This window comes from Carassius auratus, chromosome 19 (assembly GCF_003368295.1).
Source record: "Carassius auratus strain Wakin chromosome 19, ASM336829v1, whole genome shotgun sequence".
Lineage (NCBI taxonomy): Eukaryota > Metazoa > Chordata > Actinopteri > Cypriniformes > Cyprinidae > Carassius > Carassius auratus.
The window spans coordinates 11,715,959-11,738,717 of NC_039261.1; the positions used below are offsets into that span (position 1 = coordinate 11,715,959).

Genomic DNA, 22,759 nt, shown 5'->3' on the forward strand with positions numbered 1-22,759 from the left:
TTGCTGAATCGTAGCAATAATAATTCAAAAATGTTTTGAATATGCAAATTCTGTTCCTGGCAATGAGACGCGCTTTCGTTTCCGTTCTGAGGTGACGTCAGTGGGCGGGGTTTCCGCCCGAAAACGAGTGGCGTCACACGCAGGGGCTTTCCTCGGTGACGTGAATGGAAAAGAGTCTCGAGCTGCGGACATAATCTGAGCAATATCGCGTTCAGGACAGGAAAAAAAAAGGCTGACATCTTCCCCACGAACTGATTCTCGGGGAATGTAGTAGCGGATGCCTCTAGGGTGAGATTTGTCAAATTTACAGGACAGTTGGTTGGATGTACACGGTGTACAATAGCACCGCAGCTCACTGTGTTCCGCCCTATTCTGCTTCACTTGCTCTCAGTAACGTTATTATCAGATCCATCTGTACGGTAAGTGCCCAGCAGATACGCTTTAGTCAGTGATTTTAAAGTACAATAGTGTTGTCAAAGTGTTCTGATATTAGTACACATCCCAGTGAGGTGACAGGACACCTGGACCTCATCAACATCGGGTTGTTTTACTGTAGACGCTTCTTTAATAAGGGCAGAAAATAAGCCAGATATTTTCTACTCACTGCTGATTTATTTATGTTTCATTAGTTACACTAATCATACGTTACACGTATAGTAATTATCTATGTGTATCTATCTATTGTAAACGAACTTTTTTATACTTTGCTAATTTAGTTATGTTTTAGTAGTTAAGCTCATATTTAAATGAAACCATTTAGGGACAAAATTTTGTAGTAATTTAGTGGTTCAAAAACAACTTTCTGAATATAAAGTGTACTGGTTCATCATTAAATTTACAGTATTTCATGCACTCTTTGTAACTGAGTATGTTTTAGGCGTTTTGGCAACACTTCTAGAGTAAGCAAGGAATGCACAGGATGACTTTGGTTTCATTTCTTCTTTTGTGTCAGCAAGCACACGGTTAATTCCAGTCTTTCTTGTCTTGTTGTTTTTTTTTTTTGTTTTTTTTAAATGGTATCCAATTTACCGTAAACCAGCATGCGATTGTTAAGAACTGATAAAATCGAGATGTTTGGTTTCACAGGAACCCGTGGCTGTTTTTCTTTTGTTCCAGCCTCATTTAAAACAGTAGGTGAGTGTGAATGTGGCATACTGGTGTTAGTCATGTTTTGTCTTGAGGATTGTTAGGCAGTCTTTGAACAGCGCCTGAGATGTGATATATGAGATTTGGACTTCTGTGAGGATACAATAAAGGATGAGGTTAGCTGGAGATCAGACATGCTGGTTTTAGCGAGAATGAGACATGGATGAGCACAAGCACCTGCTCTTCACAGACATTCACACAGACTCACAGCTTAAAGAGATTTCACAACTCATCTAATGGGTTAGTTAGACCGTCTGCCAGTGCATCCTGCCCTCCCCGTCACAATGGAGAGGTTAAACTGCGTACGTGTGCTGGAAACTTGACAGAATACTGACAGTTCTGTCCAACTAAATCATCCGTGTATGGATTAGTTTACCGCTACACCACAAAAACATGTGATAATTACATTATTTACAATCTAATCCATCTAAAACCAGTGTTATTATAGTATTATTTAAGTACTATTATAGTATATGTTAATATTTGAAGTGAGCCTTTTTACATTTTCAATTCTAGTTTTAGTTTAAGTTCTTGTAGTGTTTTTAATGTCATTTTTATTGAGCATTTGTTTTTAATTAGCTTTCATTTTTTTATTTTAGTTTAGTAATTTTTGTGTTTTAACTTAATTATTTTTATTTCAGTTTAATTTACGACTTTTTTTTTCTCTTTATTTTTTCATCTTTTTAAAACTAACACGTTTGTTTAAAAATAATTTTATACCTCAAAATGAATCATAACACTGTTCTAAACCAGTATGAGTTTCCTTCTTCTGTGGGACAGAAAAGGAGATATTTTGAGGAATGTGCTAGTCGCCATTTTTTATGTATTTTAGTGTCCCATTTGTGAATCCCTTTTTTTAAGATTCTTGAGATTATCAGAGTTAAGTGTGGTTCTTACACAAACCTGTCACATGTTTTCAGAAGACAAGAAATAAATATAGCTTACCAGCCATTAAGAACTAATTTTAAAAGACATTTCCTCTTTTTTTTAGTGTTTGAACTAGTAAATAACAATTCTGTTCACTGAAATCAACAACGCTCTGAACCTAGTTTGTGTAATATGATAAAGATGCAGACGGAAAACAAGACAGCAGGACACATGCAGGCTTTGCTAAGAACAATAAGCCTCAGTGGAGCTTCAGATGTGACTCAAATGGTTATGTAATGGCTAGAGATCCAGTAGCCCACCTGTACACCAACTGCTCCATGTGACTGGTGTGTGTGTGAGATCGAGACAGATGGAGCCGTGGTCTAGAGCTGTAGGATGATGGGAAAGTGCTGAGGTGTGGTTTCAGGGTCTGTCGTGGCGGAAGTGCTGAGGAAGTGTCAGTCTCGCTCGCTCGGTCTTCTCTCTCACGGTAATGAGTTTGTCTAGATGGGTTGTGCAGTAAAGCGCTGGCGGGAGGCCAAACAATGCACAATCATTTTCTGTTTCTCTGCTTTCAATGCTCTGTCGATTGTCTAAGTATCTTATATTATTCTGCGCTGTGTTCTCATAATAGCCCAAGAGTTTGCAAACCTATGCTGATTTGTAGCCTGCATGGTTCATTTGTGGTTTCTGTTAATAAATCATCTTCGGAATGCTTCTGAGACATGTTGATAAATGGTCTGGAAAAAACATTATTCATTCCGAAAACAAAACTTTACAGTAAGAGATCATGAAGGGAGTAAGGAGCTGCCTTCATTAGGACTTCATCAGAAGTTGTTTCCCTTTTACATTATGAAAACCTAACCAATATGGATACAATAAATCAAATAAAACCAAAATAAACTTCACTCACTGTGATAAATTTCCCAATATTACATGCTTAATACCATAATTAAATTATTATTAAGAGTCTACAATTGTAATAGCAAGGTAATAAAGCCAGAATATATAGTAAATAACATTGTCAATACAAATTATATAATTTAATAAGCATTTTGCTTATTAGTATAACATTAATATTACATTTGATTATGACTATTAGTGATTATTATTGTATACTATAGATTATATATCATTTAACATTATAATATCAAACGTATCAAACTTATCCCCTGTTGTTAATTAAAAAGTGTGAGAACATGTTCGTCACACCTATGAACCACAAGACGAAACAAAAAAAATCCCAGACCGAAATAGAATTTCCCCTTTCTCCATGATCAACATCTCTTTGATCAACTCCCTTGTGTGTGTTTTATACTTTGCATCTAGTTTCAAACTCTGGCTGTGGTGATTAAAACTGAAAGCAAACTCGCGGTGACGGGGATCCATCCTTCATCAAACAAGGCCTGGGGTCCATGTGTTTTCAACGTTTTTAAATCAACTCTTTCCTAAATGGAAAAAGCAGGCTGCTGAATTCCAGCTGCAGCACTGTAAGCTGAAAACAGCTTCTTGTGAATCGACATGTCATTCACAGATGATAAACAATAGAGCAACATCTGTTGTACAACAAACGGAGCCACGCCCATTACACACACACACACACACACAGTGGGTTCTGCTTTGTAAACTTGTGCTCTGGTGTCGAGATATGACACAGATTTTCCAGAAACCGCTTTTGTTGTGCACCCGCTAGTATCCCTCACACACACTAAACCTCAGAGAGCACAGGTGGTAATTCTACTGTATGTCATCGGTTGCATTAGTAGAGGCTGCTGAAGTGGAATGGAGTGCTATCACCATCTCAGCCCAAAGTTATATATAGATAGACGAGAGACTCTTTTTCATTTAACCTGCTATGATTCAACACCACCTTTTCATTCCGCGTGTTTTGAATAGGCAGATCGGCTGAGATCGTATGGAATTTTCCTGTTTCCGTCGACTAGACTCTTGCATTTTTAATGCATCTATTCATGCCTCTCGGTCACATACAGTATAGAGCAGATAGTGTTTGATGATTGTTGCATCCTCTTGACATAATGGGTCAGGGCATCAGGACACAGTGGCTGTGAACAATGCGAAAGCACTCTGTGGAAAAATGGGTCATACTGACTGCTGTCACTGCGCACCTTGCAGATTCATGAACCGCAGCAGAAAACAGGCTGCTTTAGCTTACTGGGCTTTATGCTGTTACTCTTTTGATCAAATACAGTGCTAACTAGCCATTTATGTTGGAAAATGCAGCTGTTTTTTTTTGTTTTTTTTTAACATGTACTAATACTGTTTTTGGACATACTAGATCATAGTAATACTATGTTTGTAAAAAACTATCTGAAGCACCATTGCATACTGTGTTAATACTATCTCTGTTCATTATTATAGGTGCATTCATGATTATCATAATCACGAGATTCCGTCCTTCTGTCCTCGTAGAACTTGTCCTGAATTTTCTTGATCCACCTGACACTACATCATACAGAAACACTCAAGATGTAGTGAAGTAGATAATGATTTCATTATATTTCTGTTTTAATACTGCAAGATTATTCTAATACATGTATAGCCTGTTGGATAACTAATGTATCCAATAAATTTTACTTTATTAATGAGACATGTATATAATTGTTACTGTTACTTGTGGTTTGATTAGTTGTTGTCTAGGAATTACAGCAATTACAATGCAACTTATGGGCCTGTGGTACAGACATAATGTCGCTTACTTGTCCATTAAATTATCCAAAAATTCATTTAAAAATTCACCCAGAAAGTGACTTAAATACACCTTTTTTATGGGTAAGTAAAAAATAAATAAATAAAAAGTCGGCTTCATTCATACAACTATCCTGATGTCTTAATGAAGACAAAAGAATGAAGTTCTAGAAAAGTAAACCATCCTATTTTATTATTATTTTATACATGTATATGTTTAAACAAACTGCTCGACCAAATAATAAATAGTTGGCATAAACGTATGTTTCTTGTTTATTCTTTAATTTGAATTCTTTATCGACACACTTAATTGTCATTGACCCATTAACAAACTTAACAATTTACTATGTTTTCATAAAACTAATAAAAAAAATTGTGTGTGTGGGTTTTGCACAAGTAAACAGATTTGCATCACTCCAAGGTTCATCAGAGCAGAAGACCAGGCCACAGTCTTATATGAGTTTGTGTAGATGTAGTATGTTTTTATTGAATAGGGAATAGCCCATGGACCACAGAGATTGACAGATTATACTGGCCTACTAAACCATTTCCTCAGCTTCAGTGTGCCATTTGCATTTGGTATTGATGTTCTTCTCAGATAAAAATAAATGAATAAAGTCCAGTGGAGGCATGCACTCATGTGTTATGTGAGGCGCAGTGTTAATATCTGCCGGGTGTGTATATGTGTTCATAAGGGCCAGAGTCACTGTGAGGGTCCTTGTTTGCTGTGTTCATAGTGGGAATCTCCATGGCAACTGCACTAGCAGCGCAGTGTGAAGTGGAGAGCGAGTGAGCGAGCGCTCGAGTGTGTGAGAGAGTGTGGATGAGAGGGTGTCATCAACAGTGAGACAAAGAAAACGAGAGACGTCAAATCTAACACTAGATCTAAGGACAGAAAATGTGATAAGCGAAATCAGTTTTTAACAAGCTGAAGTTACAGAATCAATTACTTCTCGGTTTTAATCGGCTGGTGAGTGGTTTATATCTGGCAGTCACTTCGTGAGTCGGGTGCAATGAAGAGTTAACTGTGAAATGAAAAGAGATTGAGAATAAAAGAAGGGAGGAGTGTGTTTGTGTGTGTACGTGAGCGTGTACTGAGCATGCTCCTCCCGCAGACTGTCTGTGCGCTGTGCTAACTTCCTGTGCTATTTCTCTTCCTTAACAGACCAGCCGATTCAGAAGAAGAGAACCGCTAGCTGGAGCACACACATCTCGGCTCTGCAAGCAAGAGAATTTAGCGGAGCCAAAAGACGACAAGCCCTCAAAAAGGATTACATTATCTGGAGCCAGAGTCTTTTCTTTTTTACTAACAACTTGAACTTCCTAGTTGTCTTTAAATGCCTTATATTTAATTGACAGTATCTGTCAGTTTAGTAGTTGTAACACATTTGGGGTGCAACAGTTTTCTTTGTTTCATTTTCTTTTTCTATTTACGAGAACATTTTTGAAGTGAAAGGACTTTCCCTCCCCCGTCCTTTTCCCATTTTGGCTCACTTAATCTAGTTACCTTTGCGTTTATTGTTTAAACACGAATCCTTGTTGTAGTTATGACTTCATAAACGGAATGTTCCTAACGGGTGAACTAACTGGAATTTGTTGAGACCTTGACAAACATTCTTTTGTGTATCGGGAGTGTCCGTGTCCTTGAGGTTTGGAGCTTCGTTGAAATTACATTCCGTGGACGGAACTGAAAAGCTTCACACAAACTCCTCTAACCCAAACTCGCTGACCTCCCGTAAGGAATCAAGTGGGAGAACATTACACGAAATGGGATCCGAAAAGGACTCCGAATCCCCCCACTCCTCTGTTAGCGGCATTCCCAATCCGAAATGCCGTGGGCCGGGCAAAAAGCAAGGCAGGATCTCTTTTCATAGTCTCTTCCATGGCAAACGCGGATCCAGGGGGAACAAGGCCAATGTGGGAACTCCTCTTGCGCAACCGCTCCAGCAACAGCAGCTTCTTCAGCCCCCCACACCCACCAATGTTTCATCAGACTCCTCTACGACAGACCCGGTTGAACCGTTGTCCACTAGCCAGGCTTCTCTGGGAGGTCAAGAACTCCTAGAGTGTCCCCTGTGCCTGGTGCGGCAACCTGCGGAGCAGCTTCCCGAGCTCCAGGGATGCAGCCATCGGTCGTGCCTGTGCTGTCTACGGCAGTACCTGCGTATCGAGATCACGGAGAGCCGAGTGCAGCTCAGCTGTCCAGAGTGCGCCGAACGACTTGCCCCGAGACAGGTGGCCCTCATCCTGGATGATCCCAGCCTGATGGAGAAGTATGAAGAGTTTCTACTGCGCCGCTGTCTGGCATCGGACCCTGATTGCAGATGGTGTCCAGCTCCGGACTGTGGGTAAGAATGATTTGGATGTTATGGATTTATAAAATAATACAGAATGTTTTGAATTGGAAATGTTGCTTTATATATATATATATATATATATATATAAGTTTGGCAAGACTCCTAACTTCCAGTGTGAAGATTTGTCACTACATCATCCAGTGACATTATAGGGAACTGTGGGATGTGGACTTCTGTTCCAGTATTACCCCCGGTGCACATAGTGAAGTCATTCTAAAAATGATTTACTGAGTAAATGATGTGGAGGAACATGACTAGCCCAAAGCCCAGATCTGAACCCCAGGGATATTTTTTGAACAAACCATCAATTAAAGGACCTTGATCATATTCAGAATGTCTGTGTTTATGACATTGCATTGCAGAAAGAAGTCTGGAAATAACATTGCCTCGCGTCATAAGTCTCATTTCCTATTTTCTCTACCACATAATATCAGATATGACTGCTGGCCTATTCTCTTCCTGATATCTGAGGTGACCTCACTAAGAATCTTCCCTTAGCTTTTAACATTTAGGTGTTGTCCTGTCTTGTAGTCAGTGAAGGACATGGTCATAGGTGAAATAGGGTGGCAGAATTTTGGCTGCCTAGCCCTACAGCTGTCACACCCCATTTCTCTCATTTCAATGTTTTGGTTTCAGTGAAATCACAAAATGAAATGCAACCTAATCTGCTACTGAAACTGATAAGCATCTACTGATAATCAGGTGGGATTTTTACCAACCCAAAATATTAGGCCAAAACTGTGAAAAAATACATGGGCAAAAAAGTTTTGGAGGGGCAGAATCATTGACAGAAACTCCTAAATGAGGTAGAGCCGTGTAAGCAGTGTGGACACACTGCACCGTTACAAAAAATAAAGAACTTCACTGGTTTAATGTATCCCCTGAGAACACGACACCTTGAACAGCATCCTGAGATCAGTTACCCAATTATGCAAATTGAACCTTATTGTATTTTCGGTTTCAGTTTTTGGCTAAGTGAACATTTTAATTTTAGTTCTTCAAATTTGTGCTCTCTGGCACTGAAAGCAAGAGACACTCCACTGAGCCACATCAGCTCATGTTTTGAGACTGGACTGGTCCCTCCTCAAGACTGAAATCCTAGAATCGCCCCAGAAGTAAGCGTCCATTGGCCAAAGAGAATTTCAGAGTCTGCTCCAGCTTTAGGAAAACCAATTTGCTGTGTTCCCTCTTGATTTCAGCCTAACACAGCTCTTCCCACACCCTCAACACAGAGCTTACGCATTCATATTCGTCAAACACTCTCTACTGTTGTGTAGGCATCCTAAAATTGCCCAAGCGTTGGTTGAGAGATTTCTAGTTTCTCGCCCAACATGCTCTCGTGTCTGAATGGGAGTAAATCCAGCTTTGTTCCAACATCTGAAAAGCTTACCTAGAGACTAGAAGCTGTTAGGAGTAACCAGCTCTTTATTTAAGCCAATGCTTTCAAAACTAAAATCGATTTTGGCGTCCACGAACCAAATCATGTATTAAATGCATGTATTTCAGATCTTTGTCAGATTCAGTAGAAGTAAGTGGACGTATGTAACAGGTTCTGTTTGTTCTGTGTGCTTCGACAAGCGTAGGAGGCATTTGGACAGTTAAAAGGAAAACTTGCGTTTGTGTGGGAAGCCTAGTTTAGCTGATGTGTTATTCAGAGAAAGTGTGATTTACTTCAGAGTTTGGTCAATCACAATGATGCGCCAGTGACCTACATTTAAGGGACGTGATTTAGTCTGCTTCTCTGCTTGTTTGAGTCACAGCCTCTTCCTGTCAGGCCCACGGCTGATAATAAGGGGTTTTCAGATGGACTGGGAATTAAAAAAAAAAAAAAAAGGCCATTAGAGATCACACCATTGGTGAGTTGGTTAGTTAGTTGCATCATATGAGGTTATGAAATGAAAGTGCGATGGGTTTTTTTTTTTCTGTAGGACACACTGAAGTTCACCCAGATGGTTAATTTGCCTATTTGTAGACTAACTAGGAATCTCCCACCTTAGATGATAAAACTTTTGATCTCAGAATCACAGAAACAAACCCTGACAGAAAAGCTTCCCCAGTATATTTTGCCTATCCGTTCCAGTCCATGGTGCTGCTTATTACCCATTAGACCCCCAACTAGCTTTGCTTCAGCTTGACTGAAAGTACAGAGCTGCCAATGGCAATGGGAAACAGGAACATCTTGTTTCTCTCTCCCTCAGTGATAAGTTGCTGTGGCAACTGAGATGCAGCACTGATGTAGAGTTGCTATGGGTAACTGAGGCTGGTATTTGATTAAGACAATCATTGGCTACTCACTTGACCGTGTGTGCATGCCACGGTGTCTTTGTGAGCTTCAAATTCGAGTTTTGATTTCATTGTTTTTAATTCAAGTGCGCTCCGGGTGTTCAGGGATACCATAATCATGTGTAATGAGGTCGGTTTCGGCTTGACTCTACTTGTAGGATGTGTGTGCCAGTACGTGCAGGTAATTGGAAGCTCTTTGTATGTGACGTTACACTTCTCCATTGCAACTGAGCTGATTAATGAGGTGTCGGGCTGGAGGAGGAATGATTTCTTCAGAACCTGCTTTAACTTCGACCAACAGGTCAAAACTTGCGCTTCAAATAAAAAGGGATTGTTTTTGTCACGCATAATGGAAGACAGGGAGGTTGGGCAGGTTTTATTTTGATTCAGAGTGTGAAATCAGCTTTTTCTTTCGTTTTGAAAAATCCATCTATCCAGTTGATCTACTCCCAGTGTTTATTCAGCTGTAAAAGCATTAAAATGATCAAGGTTTTTTTTTTTTTTAAGACTTGGTATGTTTGCTGATAACCATTGTGCTTACTGTTCTGAGGTCTGAGGTAGAGGTAGAGACAGCCAAGAAAGTTTCCTAGGAAAGTAATAAAATGCTACTGGATTACTAGGAAACTCTCACGGCAGGAACATACTGACTGCAATAAATCGTTCTTCTCATTTTCCATAATGTAGTAGTGTCTGTACTTGCTAATGTTTTCCTTGACTTTGAAAGGAATTTGACATTTACAAAGAATCTGAGTAGGGAACACACAGATATTATGGCGAATGTGATTACTTTTGGGGCCATTTGATTCAGGTCTTAATCAAGATCCATTTGAAAATGGCGTTTTCCTTTCAAAGTACGTCCACATTATCCATTTTCAGATTTATCCACTCTGGAGAGCCATTTCAAAAAGCTCAGTTTTCTTTGACAAAAATGCCATCTGGATGCCAAAATAGAGAGAAAAAAGCTTTTTCAAATTGTCCATGTTAATTGTATTAGTGTGAACAAGGCCTAAATAAACGTTATCTGAGAGCATAATCATCCTTATATGTCCTTTATAGATGGAGAAATTTTTAAAACATGTTTAAAATGTCTGCGATATTTACATGGTCCACATATTGCTCAGCCACAATTAAAGAAAATATGATTTTACAATAATCCACTTTTATTGTTTTTTTTTCTTCTATCTTTAGCACTGTAGACATACCAGTGTTTGTGAATATGGTAATCATATATCAGAGCACGATACTATTACCGTCTGATACCCGTCTCTGTACCATGTACTTCTGTAAGAGTAGATTGCACATAACTAGGTGTAATGATATCTCATATTACCTAAATTATAGATTTTCTAGGAGAGTCTGATGACCTGGTTTGTATTGTTCTCCTGCCAGGTTCGCAGTTATTGCCTCCGGATGTGCCAGCTGCCCCAGACTGGTGTGTCGAAGAGAAGGGTGTGGTGCCGAGTTCTGTTACCACTGCAAGCAAGTTTGGCATCCTAACCAGACGTGTGACTCGGCCCGCCAGCAGAGGGCGCTGTCCTTGAGAACGCACAGTAACCATTCACCCAGCTACACAGGCGAGCAGGGACACGGTGAGCGTTAAACCAGCTCTTTTCTGTCACATAAACAAAGAGAGACTATAATATCATTCGGGGTTAGGCTCTTTGTACCTGGGCAAGGAGGCAATCACACAGCAATGCTCTAGAAACTAGGGGTGGGCGATATGACTAAAATCTTATATCATGATATGAGTCATTGTTGCTTTTAATAAGGTCTTATTCATAGCAAAATTTTTGATACCATGGAAATTTCATAATTCTAGCCACCAGTGTCAATATCACAGAATACTAGCCTAAACAAAACAAAAACTGAAGCTTACTGAAGACAAGTCAATTTTCAGCCATTATACAAGAATAAGAAAGTAATCACAAGCAGTAGAACAAATACATAAAAAAGGCTACATGCATTGTATAAAGTAATCAAATTTATAAAAACACTGCATATTTTTCACTGTGTAAATTAAATATATATTACTTAATAAAGTTACAAACTTGATGTAGTCAAGCGCAACTGAGAGATTTTCTCTCTTTTGTTGTTTGATAGACAGGAATGACAGACAGCAGGAATATTAGACTGCTGTCACTTTAAGAACTTCCCAGATCCAATATACAGTTACACGTGTTTTGTTTCTCAGCTGTTTGCTTTCACTTACGATCTACTGTGTTTAAGAGTATACTTGCAAAGATGGACATTTTGACACGAAAACTAGAAACCACCCAAATCACTTCAGCAAAAACATAGCAATGCCCTAGAAACCTCTTAGATACCACTAGAAACCACCCTGATCACACAAGCACAACAACAACAAAAAATACTGGATCATGTTTTGCACGTACAATTGTCATTCACATTTTTATTCAGAAAATGTACAAATCTAGTATATGTTTTGCTGCGGGGCAGCAGTATATTAGTCCTTCACTGTTTACTCTAAGTATGTATCGCAAAGTGTTTGGAATTAGTGGATAAAAATAAACTCAAAACTCTAGTGTGCTTTCTGTCTGGTTTATTGTGTTTCAGAGTGCCATATAATTTGATTTGCTGTGTGCTTCCCCCTTGAGCGCTTTCATTTTGTGCACGTCAGTGTTCACTGCAGATTATTGAAGTTTCTCTTTCCCTAAAGGACTGCACTCTCTCCTCCTCCTCCTCCTCAAGTTCTCTCTAGTTTCTCTCCTGAATTCCAGCAGGAGTCTGCTATCGTCTCTTATTCCCTGTCTGGCATTCAGAAAACGCTTCCTCAGCACACCTTGTTTACAGCAGATCCTGTCTGCCTCTTCAAATTCTAAATCCCAACCCTCTAATCCCCCCTCAGCTGATGACATCAAGCCTTGCCCCCGATGCGGTGCCTACATCATCAAGATGAACGACGGCAGCTGTAATCACATGACCTGTGCTGTGTGCGGCTGTGAGTTCTGCTGGCTCTGTATGAAGGAGATTTCAGACCTGCACTACCTCAGGTACCTTCTGCCTCCTATCAGTGGGAATTTCTCAAACGACTTGCTCGAATCGAAAAATAATAATATTCTGTGTCTTCTCAGTCCATCAGGTTGCACGTTCTGGGGAAAGAAGCCATGGAGTCGCAAGAAGAAGATTCTGTGGCAGCTGGGCACTTTGATTGGTGCACCGGTGGGCATCACTCTAATCGCTGGCATCGCAGTTCCTGCTATGGTGATCGGCATTCCTGTTTACATTGGACGCAAGGTGCGGAGTGCCAACATCACACCTTACCCTACAGCGTTACAGTTTAGGTTCATGTGGAAACCTTTATCAGCTGCAGCCAGGAAGAGAACATCCATTAAAAAGCCTGGGAATTTCCCTTTAGTCAGCCGTGTCAGCTACTCAACCAGCTTAATTGCTTTTGATATCGAACATGACTTCCTGGTGTAGGATACAGAGCGGGCATTAAACATTATTTCCATGCCACAAAAGACATTTTGAAGTTTTAGGATGCCACTAGATGAGATCTTTGATTTTAGCAGATAAAAGCACATTTGTGACTGTGCAGTAACACAGCTGCTGTTTGTCACAGATCCATTCTCACTATGAAGGCAAGAAAACATCCCATCACAGGAGGAATCTCGCTATCACTGGTGGTGTGGCGCTGTCGATCATCACGGCTCCAGTCATCGCTGCTGTCAGCGTGGGTGAGGATTCCTGAAATCATTTACATTTTATTCCTTTTGTGATTTACAAATGATATCCTTACAATGAATGTTTCAGAGGTAAAAAAAACTGTGATTTCAATAGTAATCCACACAATTGGTAATTTAGCAAAAAAATCTACTCACAGATTTTGCTAAATGTTCAAGTTGGTCATGCAGATTTGCTGCACTGACCTAGAGAAAGGTTTTAAAGTGACTTCATATATCGCTACACCAACAACAATAGACAATGGACCTTTTTTGTTTGCAAAATTTTGCTAATGTGACCAAACTTTTAGATGTTTTACTACGATGGATCAATGGTCAGTCAGACTAATACATTTCATTCTAGTTCAATTCATTGTCTCATTGTGATTCGGACACAGCAAATCAGTGAAGTCAGTTTCTGTAGATTTATCACCCAAATCATATGGCTTCGGAAGATGTAGTAGAATATGGAATATATGCTGTATAGACTACATGAATGATTTTATTATACTCTGGTGCTTTTGCATCCTTCACAAAGGCTAAGCTTCAGTTCCTGTTCATTATAATGGACACTAGAGACAATGGCTTCTGCATTTAGCCTCAGTGGCAACCACAACTTCCGGTGCAGTACAATGTATGGAAATTGTGAGAACATGAAGCACAAAATTCAATCCTGAGGAAGTATGACAGCAATACTGATATGATCCACCTACACACTACAAGTTTCCACAAAAATATTAAGAAGTGCTACTGTAAGCACCATTGACAATATTAAGAAATGTTTCTCATTGAGTCCAGTTAAACACATTTACTCGTCATCTCTCCTTTTAACCAGACATTGACTATAGCTCCATATTTCTCCCCTACAGGCATTGGCGTCCCCATCATGTTGGCGTATGTGTATGGTGTTGTGCCTATCTCTCTGTGCCGCGGCGGGGGCTGCGGTGTGAGCCGGGGGAAAGGACGGGGCGTTAGGATAGACTTTGATGAGGATGGCGGGCCTATTACAGGTAAAAGATTAATCAAGTGTCTCAGAAAAAAAAAAAAAAACTTGCCAGTGCCGATTATTGTACTGAACCATCAATCTGACCCTTGCTCTCTGTAGTTGCTGATGCATGGCGAGCGCTGAAGTCTCCCAGCCTGGGCGAGAGCAGTTTGGAGGGAGGAGCCAGCGGCCTCAGCACCACCTCTCCCAGCGAGGGTCTGTCCGTCGCCCCAGGGGGTCTGGGTGACACACCCCACTTCAACACACTCGCAGGAGGAGCACTTGGTGCAAGGACAGGAAAATACAGCAGGTATGAGGGCATGTGTGATGCCAACAGAAGGGTACCATTCTCTGTATGGTAAATACACAGAAGCTACACTGTAAATATGGGTAATGTTCTTGTTTTCATGGAAACATGTTTATGTTTCAGGCTGGAGGTGCAAGCATCGGAGCTGGGAAAGGAAGGTGCTGGAAGGGAGACGGGCAGCTTGGGAGCGGCCAGTGACTGTGCCAGCACTCGGGGCATGGCAGGATCAATCACTTCCTCTTACACCTTACCTGACCGGTGTGTGAATCACTTCTACTATAAGAAACTGCTTGACAAATAAATGCACGAAACCGTTCAAAAGGAATTAGTAAAACTGTATAATGTTTTTGAAAACTGTCTCTTATGCTCATCAAGGCTGTGTTTAATTTAGGAGTCAAATAGTAATATTGTGAAATATTATTACACTTCTAGATAACTATTTTCTCTTTATTAGAATATATTTTAAAATGTAAAATTACTGTAATGGCAAAGCTGAATTGTCAGCATCATTACTCCAGTCTTCAGTGTCATATGATCCTTCAGAAATTTTAATATGCTGATTTGCTGCATTACTTTTTATTACCAATATTAAAAATAGTTGGAAGCAGCTATACTTTTCTAATGGACTTTTTTTTTTGAAAGTTCAAAGGAACAGCATTCATAATATTTGAACTGTAATCATAAATTAGACTTTTCAATATTTTTTTCAATATTTTTATAATTACGTATTGGATATTTGTTCATACTAATTTCTCTTATTTTTAGATTTAGATTACCTTTTAAATGTTAAATGTATTGATCAAATCTCAAACTAAATATCCATTTTTTTACACTGTACATTACAATGTTGTGACACCTTAATTCGCATTTTTATTTAATTTAAACATATTAGGAAATAGATATTAGATTTATTAAGACATTTAAATATTAGGGTTAGACTCTATTTAGTAACACTTAATTTTAATGTGTGTTTGTTACGTTAAATGTTACAGCGTTATTATACATTCAAGTACTGAGTAATATAAATGTTAAAGGGTTAGAGGTAGGATTAGGGTTTGGTTTAGTGTTAGTTGCTGAAATTATGCATAATTTATAAGTACTTACTATATTAAGTACATGTAATGCATAACAAGGACATTGTAAAATAAAGTGTTACTGGTAACCCATTGCTCGTTTTGGCCTTAACATAATTAAGAATTGGAATATTAGTGCATCCATGCAACAAAATAATAATATATAGCAAACTTTAAACACTGCTGGGAGTGTTGCATTGTCTCATCTTTTCTATGATCTGTTGTGTTTCAGAGAGGGCACTAACCTTGAGATCCAGGTGGACATTGAAACGAAACCGAGCCATCTCTGTCTAACTGAAGAGGATCTGGCTCCGCCCACTGCCCACATGGCTCCCGGTTTGGGGGAGGGGCCTCAGGACTGCAGCTCCCGCAGGAGCGGGGTTGTCATGGATTCCCCTCTGGGCCTGTCGCCAGGGATGTCACTCAGGGAGGGTCTCCGAGACGTCACCCTCGCTCAGCCGGAAAGCATCCGCAGTGACCTAGAGATGTCCGACACACAATCAGACGACATCGCAGAGCTGACGTCCGATGACTGCGACTCACCCCGCCCCAAGAGCTGCCACGCCGTGCCCCCGCCGCAGACCACCTGCAGAGCCTTGAACCCCACCGACAGCCTGCACTGTCCCGACAACGTCATTCTGTACGTGTGAGAGAGTCTCTCGCCATTGCACAAAGCCAACCGTTTCTGAGCTTTTGACGCTTAACCCGTTCATTTGCTGCTTTTTAGAATTATTAAAACACCTTAATAACAATTATCACAGGCACGGACACGTCCTCTACCTCTTCAGAAACTCATACTGTTATTCATCGGTTGGTGTTTACTTCTCGGTGTGGAAATGCCTTGAGCAACAACAACAAAAAATCGCCGAATCGGTACTATCGCGACCAGAAGAATTTCCCTAGAAAACAAACAAACAAATAAAGACAAATAATGCGAGTTGTCGCCAAGCACATGTATACGTGAAAGGCTTTCGAGTGGTTTGTATGTTTGTTTTACTTGGAAATCGTGTGATTTGCAGCATGCTAGTATTGTTTTGGTGGCGCTGGTGTTTGCACAGAAGAACTCACACCGTTAAGACTGATGGGAGACTGATCTGAACTTCACTAGCAGACAGTTTGAACTGAATCACTGACTGCCTGCCTTACAGACAGAGCACATGCACTCCGATCCCTAACACTGTCTGTGACTCACTGACAGCACTGTTTGTGCCCTCTTGAGCTGAGACGTGAGAGATGTGGATGTTTACCAGTGTTGATTTTATTGCTGGGTATTAAAATAATATAGTATCAAAGATGGAACTGCCATTCACATGCATGTCTGCTGTTATTAATATTATTTAATTCAGATTTTTAGCCTATTTTATCTCTTTCTTTAAAAACATTTCTTTTATGTTTTTTTTTAATTCTTTTTAGTTAGTGCAATCGTAGTTTTTTTTTTATTTTTTTATGTTGTTTTCCCTGCTAGCTGGATGCATGGATGGAGAGAGATGGGTCGGATGGATGAGCACTCCTGCACTTTATCCCACTATTTATCATCGTTCAACATTGTAGGCTTATATTTATGCATTTCCTTTTCTTTTCTTTTTTTTTGGAGCTTCTCTGGGAAACATTTGAATGGCAGAGTCATGATTTTGTTATTTAATTTTGGGTATAATTGTGACATGCTATGCTTTCTGAATCTCATAATTATCTTTGGCTGCAGAAAGAGAATCCTCGGTTTTTACATGTAATGGTGAATTAGCTTTGTCTTGTAATCACAGAAAAAAGGAATTGTGCTTGTCACATCTTTTGCTTTTTTTGTTTTGTTTTTGTTGTGTGAAGATGCTTTCATGTTTTCAGGTTTATGAGTGGATTGTAAAAACTACTTGATAAATTTGAACTATAAACTGGTTATGGTGAAATGAGTGTTAACTAAATTCATTTACATAAGCAATATGTTTAAAAGGGGTGTTAAATGTGGCATTGTTTTGTACATCCCAACAAAGAGAACTGCGCTGGCTGTGAGTGTTTGAATCAACATGAAAATAAACATCTCCTCCTTTGTGGCAAGTTGGACTTATTTATTCAGCTCTTTTATTTGCATATATATGACCTTGAAGCACAAAACCAATCTCAAGTCGCTTGGGCATATTTTAAGCAATAGCCAAAAATACACTGTAAGGGTCAAATGTATAAATGTTTATTTTATGCCAAAAATCATTAGGATATTAAGTAAAGATCATTTTCCATTAGGATATTTTGAAAATTTCCTACTGTAAATATATTTAAACTTAATTTTTGATCAATAATATGCATTGCTAAGAACTTAATTTGAACAACTTTAAAGGTGAAGTTTTGTGCTCCAGGGTCACAAATGCTGACTGGCTTCTATATTAGTCTATAATATATAAATACACACTATATAAACGTTATTGCAATGTGTGCTACTTTATAGTTCAAGCTTAAAATCCACTAAGAAAACACTAAGAAGACCCCTGGTTTCAGAAAACACTGAAAGAATTGTAAAATTCATCAGAAAAAAAGCAATAGTCCTATATTACAAAACAAATATTCTGTAAAAGTCAAAGTTATATGCACCTCGGGTATAGTGTTACTGTGAAAACCTTGAAAAAACGGAAAATAAAATATTTTTGTTAACTGGAATGAAAATATTTCATCAAAAACTTTAAAAGCAAATTAGAAATGTGTCATGGCAGAAAGTTTGATCCATCTATCTAACTATCTTATAATAAAATATATAAAGGACTAAAGATGACAAAAGTGCATACCAAACTACAAAACAATTATTAAACTACTAAACTACTATAAGTTAACTAACTAGTAAAAAACAATAACTGAAATTAAAATGAAAACTATAAAACAAACCTAAAAGATAACCCAAAATGCATGTGAATTATATTTATTAAATATAAATATTTAAAAAATCACTCTGGTTCCGTCGTCAGTTCAAAATCCGAAAATGTGCCAACACTGCCCTCTACCGTGAGCGCGCGACATCAACGTCTGAGTGTTTGCAGCAGTGGCGCAAACAAGCCTGCTTTACGGCAGCTGAGAGGTCGTTCGTGAACTGTGGGCCTGAAGAAGGTTAAAGTGACTCTGAAGCGAACGGTCAGTGTTTGTATTTACAGTTTGAGAGCTTTTGTATCATTCGTGTAAATTGATAAATGTTCTGGCACGTATGTAAACCTTTCGCTGTAAATTAACATGCATTACGTTAGAATAAATGCACAGTGGTTTGTCGTGATCAGGCCTGTCGCGAGGCAATCCGGTTAACATCAGCACAACTTGAGCTATTCTGTAATGATAATATAACATAAACAAGCCAATGTTGCTAAACGTGAAAAGTAGTTTTGACTAACCTGACCGAAATCCACTCCAGCTAATGAATATCATACTAATCAGATTCATTAATTGTGTTTTTAATCGTCCTTCCACAAATGAAGGCCTTAAAAATGTCGTAAATTGGAGCAGAAAGTCCTGAATTCAAATGTATTTATGGGATTGAATGTTTCAAGTACTAGAAAAAAGCAAACAAACAAAAAACAACCAACTTATTTATTTTATTTTATTATTATTTTTATTTTTTTTTACAATAAAAATATTTAAAGTTTCTTATTTTTTCCTCTCAGCGGGTAAAACCTTCTCTCTTCTGATTTTTTTTAAACTCAGTTAATTTTCTCACCAGTTTATCAGAAAACTTTTAGACAATTGCACAGAAAATCTTTTTTTTTTTAAGAACTCCTGAGAAACAACCAATGTTTTTTGCATGTACATTAAAAATGTATAGTTATTTCCATATTTGTGTTGTTGGGAACAGAAGTATTCTGTGTTTGTGTGAAATTAATTAAATGGATGGAAGCTTGTTTCATAGTTTTAAACCATTTGTTGTTAATGCATTTGGGAACATTGACATCAACTGTGTTGTTCCCTTCAAATTATTGTTTAAATATTATTTACTTGGTCTTGAAAAGATCTTTAAATAGTTTCAAATTTACCTTCATGAAACCATATGGCTATAATATATGGAATAATAATTTAGGCATGCCTGCTGTCAACAATAAATATATCAACATGTCGCATGTCAAAATAATAAACAAGTTTTGGAGATAATAGTTGCATATGACCACTGATCTTATTTAAAGTCCTAGCAATTTCCGAACCTTGAGATGTAATTGAATATAGAAATGAATAACTGCTTTGTTCAGTGTTCTTAAACCCGATTGCATTATTGCATTTGTTTTACATGACATTTGTATTTTCAGTTCCAGGAATCATGCCGTTCGTTGACCTCCAGTCAAGGCTGGGTATTAATCTGGACCAGTGGCTCTTGGCTCAGAGCGGGGAACAGCCACAGAAGAGGGTCGCTCGCTGCCATGCCTTTGAGAAGGAGTGGATAGAGTGTGCCCACGGCATCGGACAGACCCGGGCCAAAAAAGAATGCAAACTAGAGCTGGATGACTTCTACGAGTGCATGCACCGCCGAAAGACTGTAAGCATATTGTCCTGTAAATTCTAATTTAATAACAACTTGTAGAGACTGAGAATGAAAAACCAAAAAGAGTTTTGTCTTTGTATTGCTTTAATGAAAAACCAAATAGAGTTTTGTCTTTGTATTGCTCTCTGCAGAGAATTATCTGGTTTACACACAGCTACTGAGGCTGTGTGCAAAGAGATAACACACAGACTTACACCCCACTTTTTATAGAATGTAAAAGATACATTGAAGGACAGACTAGGATCTTTGAGCCAATCATGTTGCTTAGTGCACATCACCCCATAACACATGCACTTTACATCGTAGATGTCTGGTTACTCTCAAAAACTGTCCATCCCTGCTACAGTTTCTACAAATGTTGTTTTTCAACCTAAAGCAGTTGCATGCACAAGTTACAAAAAATAACTCCATGTCCCTATGGACTATATAAACTACCTTATTCATTGTATGTTAAAAAGATACTTAAATGAGATTAATGCAAACAATTGGTTAGAAGATTAGCAAAACTAAAAAATTTCCACAACAACATTCAGAAATATTCAAGCAATGTATCTTAAGGCGGTCGCACACCGGACGAGACGCGCCGCGTCGCGTCGCGCCACATGTAGGACAACTCGAGGTATCGCACACTGGACGCGCACATTCTAAATGCGTGAGCTCAATTTCGCAGCAAGATGGGAGAGTTTTAACTTCATCTATTATTTTATATTATTTATTTTAAATATATGATTTTAATTGATAAAAGCTGAGTTTTTAACGTTAATTAATGAAAATAATCTGTGTTATTATAATAAGTCTGTTATTGTTTTGTTGTATCTGTTGTCTAGGCAACTGTGCTGCTGAAAACGTAACCAAACACTTTGTAATGTTTTATTTGAATGAAACAAGTGTGCTGTACTTTAATTTCAGTTTCAGTTTATAACATCTGGGTTTTTTAATATAAAACTATGCGGATGGCGCTCTGTGGCGCGGCAGAAATTTGAACAGCGTTCTGAGTCGTAGCTGGGCGCCGCGGACAGACGCCGAATGGCGCCGCCGGTGTGTGTACTCACATAGAGAATAATGTGTTCGAATTTTAAAGACGTGGCGCGACGCGACGCGGCGCTGCGCTTCTCGTCCGGTGTGCGACCCCCTTTAGGCTGACAAAAAAATCATAATTGTCGCTTATTCCCTTGAAATAGTAATTGCGATTATTAATTACGATTATCACAGTTTACATTGAATGATGTTTATACCATTGTTTGACGCAACTGCATGTCATATTTTCACATGAAAATAAACAAGCTGAAAACACTTTTCTAAAGTGCTTTTCTATAGTATTAAGCCTCAAATGTCAACTATACAATGGATTGGTTTCTTTAAATTAGAAATATATTTATATAGTTTATTTTATATATTTATATGAATGGTATTATAATTTTATTCGAAAACTAAAATAAAAGATAGTTGGAAAAACCCTTAAGATCCCATATAGAAAGAAAAAAAGGCTTCTTAAGCGTGCAAAATAACATAAGTGGACTTTTAGCAATGAATTGCTGCTTTGAACAGTTACGTAATAGTGACATCAATAATTGTAATCGCGATTAGGAATTGTATTAATTGTGCAGCCCTATTGTTTACATTGCTGACACTATTATCACTGCTTACAGCAACAGCGCTTATATGAGGTGCGTAAGCAGAAGGAGAAGATGATTAAAGAGGGAACTTATACCCCCCCTGCACACCACGCAGGCAACGAGGAGGCCCGGCCCTGAATCCAGCAACCCCCGTACCATCACTCTCAACACAGTCAAACTGTTGTACAGTTGATTTCTCACATATGTATTATAATATTACTGCTGTATCAACATTGTTTAATGTTCGAAAAATAAATATAATGATTCTGTGTAATTGTTATTGTCTGCACACTGTCTGTTATTTCGTTTAGTGTAAATATGTAAAACAAGTTTTAAAGGGACAGTTCGTTTTGTTCCTCTGTCATTTACTGACCCTCATGATGTCCATGGCTTTCTTTTTTCTAGAAAACAGCTTCTCTTTCTTGTGATGTGGCTGTGTGCTTCTCTAAAAAAGCTAAAGGATTACAATGCAGTGGTTCTCAACATAATTTTTAATCAGAAGAACAATATTCAAAGGACCCCCCATAATCAACAATATTATAGCATATAAAACCAGCAGTGAAATGTTCTGCTATCATTATGACAAAGCTGCTTGTTCTCAGACATTTTTCTTTTTATTAAAAAATTGGGAATATTAATTTATATTCACATTATCACATTAACCATAATTTGTATTGTGATGGCAGAAATCTTCAGTGTTCTTCAGTGAAAACCAATTATCATTTAGGAGGATAAAGAGAAATGTGATTAGGTCACATGTTTGTGTGTGTGTGTGTTTCAACATTTTAATTCAGATTATAGTTTATTTTAATACATATTAAGATATATATCTATATATCTTAATAGTATATATATATATAATACCTAAACCTAAAATCAAAATGTGTTCTTAATTTTGACTATATATACAGTACAGACCAAAAGTTTGGGCACACCATCTCATTCAAAGAGTTTTCTTTATCTTCATGACTATGAAAATTGTAGATTCACACTGAAGGCATCAAAACTATGAATTAACACATGTGGAATTATATATGGAATTACATACATCACAAAAAACAACTGTAAATATGTCATATTCTAGGTTCTTCAAAGTAGCCATCTTTTGCTTTGATTACTGCTTTGCACACTCTTGGCATTCTCTTGATGAGCTTCAAGAGGTAGTCACCTGAAATGGTCTTCCAACAGTCTTGAAGGAGTTCCCCGAGAGATGCTTAGCACTTGTTTGCCTTTTGCCTTCA

The 22,759-nt window shown here is 38.4% G+C and overlaps 2 protein-coding genes across 2 annotated transcripts; both read left to right on the top strand.

The window, feature by feature from the left end:
• The first annotated feature begins 120 nt into the window (after positions 1 to 120).
• rnf19b (ring finger protein 19B) lies at positions 121 to 17,456 on the top strand. The gene is made up of 10 exons (XM_026288882.1): positions 121 to 419; positions 5,885 to 7,067; positions 10,749 to 10,948; positions 12,226 to 12,370; positions 12,452 to 12,614; positions 12,943 to 13,057; positions 13,912 to 14,052; positions 14,148 to 14,337; positions 14,458 to 14,592; positions 15,640 to 17,456. Exons 2-10 carry the CDS (start codon positions 6,487 to 6,489, stop codon positions 16,055 to 16,057), a joined length of 2,088 nt encoding a protein of 695 aa, XP_026144667.1. The 5' UTR covers positions 121 to 419; positions 5,885 to 6,486; the 3' UTR covers positions 16,058 to 17,456.
• A 950-nt stretch (positions 17,457 to 18,406) lies between these two features.
• LOC113119417 (NADH dehydrogenase [ubiquinone] iron-sulfur protein 5-like) lies at positions 18,407 to 21,796 on the top strand. Its single transcript, XM_026288883.1, has 3 exons — positions 18,407 to 18,515; positions 19,670 to 19,896; positions 21,552 to 21,796. The coding sequence occupies exons 2-3, from the start codon at positions 19,681 to 19,683 to the stop codon at positions 21,654 to 21,656; spliced, it is 321 nt and encodes a 106-aa protein (XP_026144668.1). The 5' UTR covers positions 18,407 to 18,515; positions 19,670 to 19,680; the 3' UTR covers positions 21,657 to 21,796.
• The last annotated feature ends 963 nt before the right edge of the window (positions 21,797 to 22,759 follow it).

Bases quoted from the DNA above. Each gene is read 5' to 3' on its own strand.
- rnf19b (XM_026288882.1), top strand. From the start codon at position 6,487: ATGGGATCCGAAAAGGACTCCGAATCCCCCCACTCCTCTGTTAGCGGC. The intron at 10,949-12,225 runs GTGAGCGTTAAA...ATCCCCCCTCAG, and splicing joins CACAGGCGAGCAGGGACACG to CTGATGACATCAAGCCTTGC. The intron at 12,615-12,942 runs GTGCGGAGTGCC...TGTTTGTCACAG, and splicing joins CTGTTTACATTGGACGCAAG to ATCCATTCTCACTATGAAGG.
- LOC113119417 (XM_026288883.1), top strand. From the start codon at position 19,681: ATGCCGTTCGTTGACCTCCAGTCAAGGCTGGGTATTAATCTGGACCAG. The intron at 19,897-21,551 runs GTAAGCATATTG...CACTGCTTACAG, and splicing joins GCATGCACCGCCGAAAGACT to CAACAGCGCTTATATGAGGT.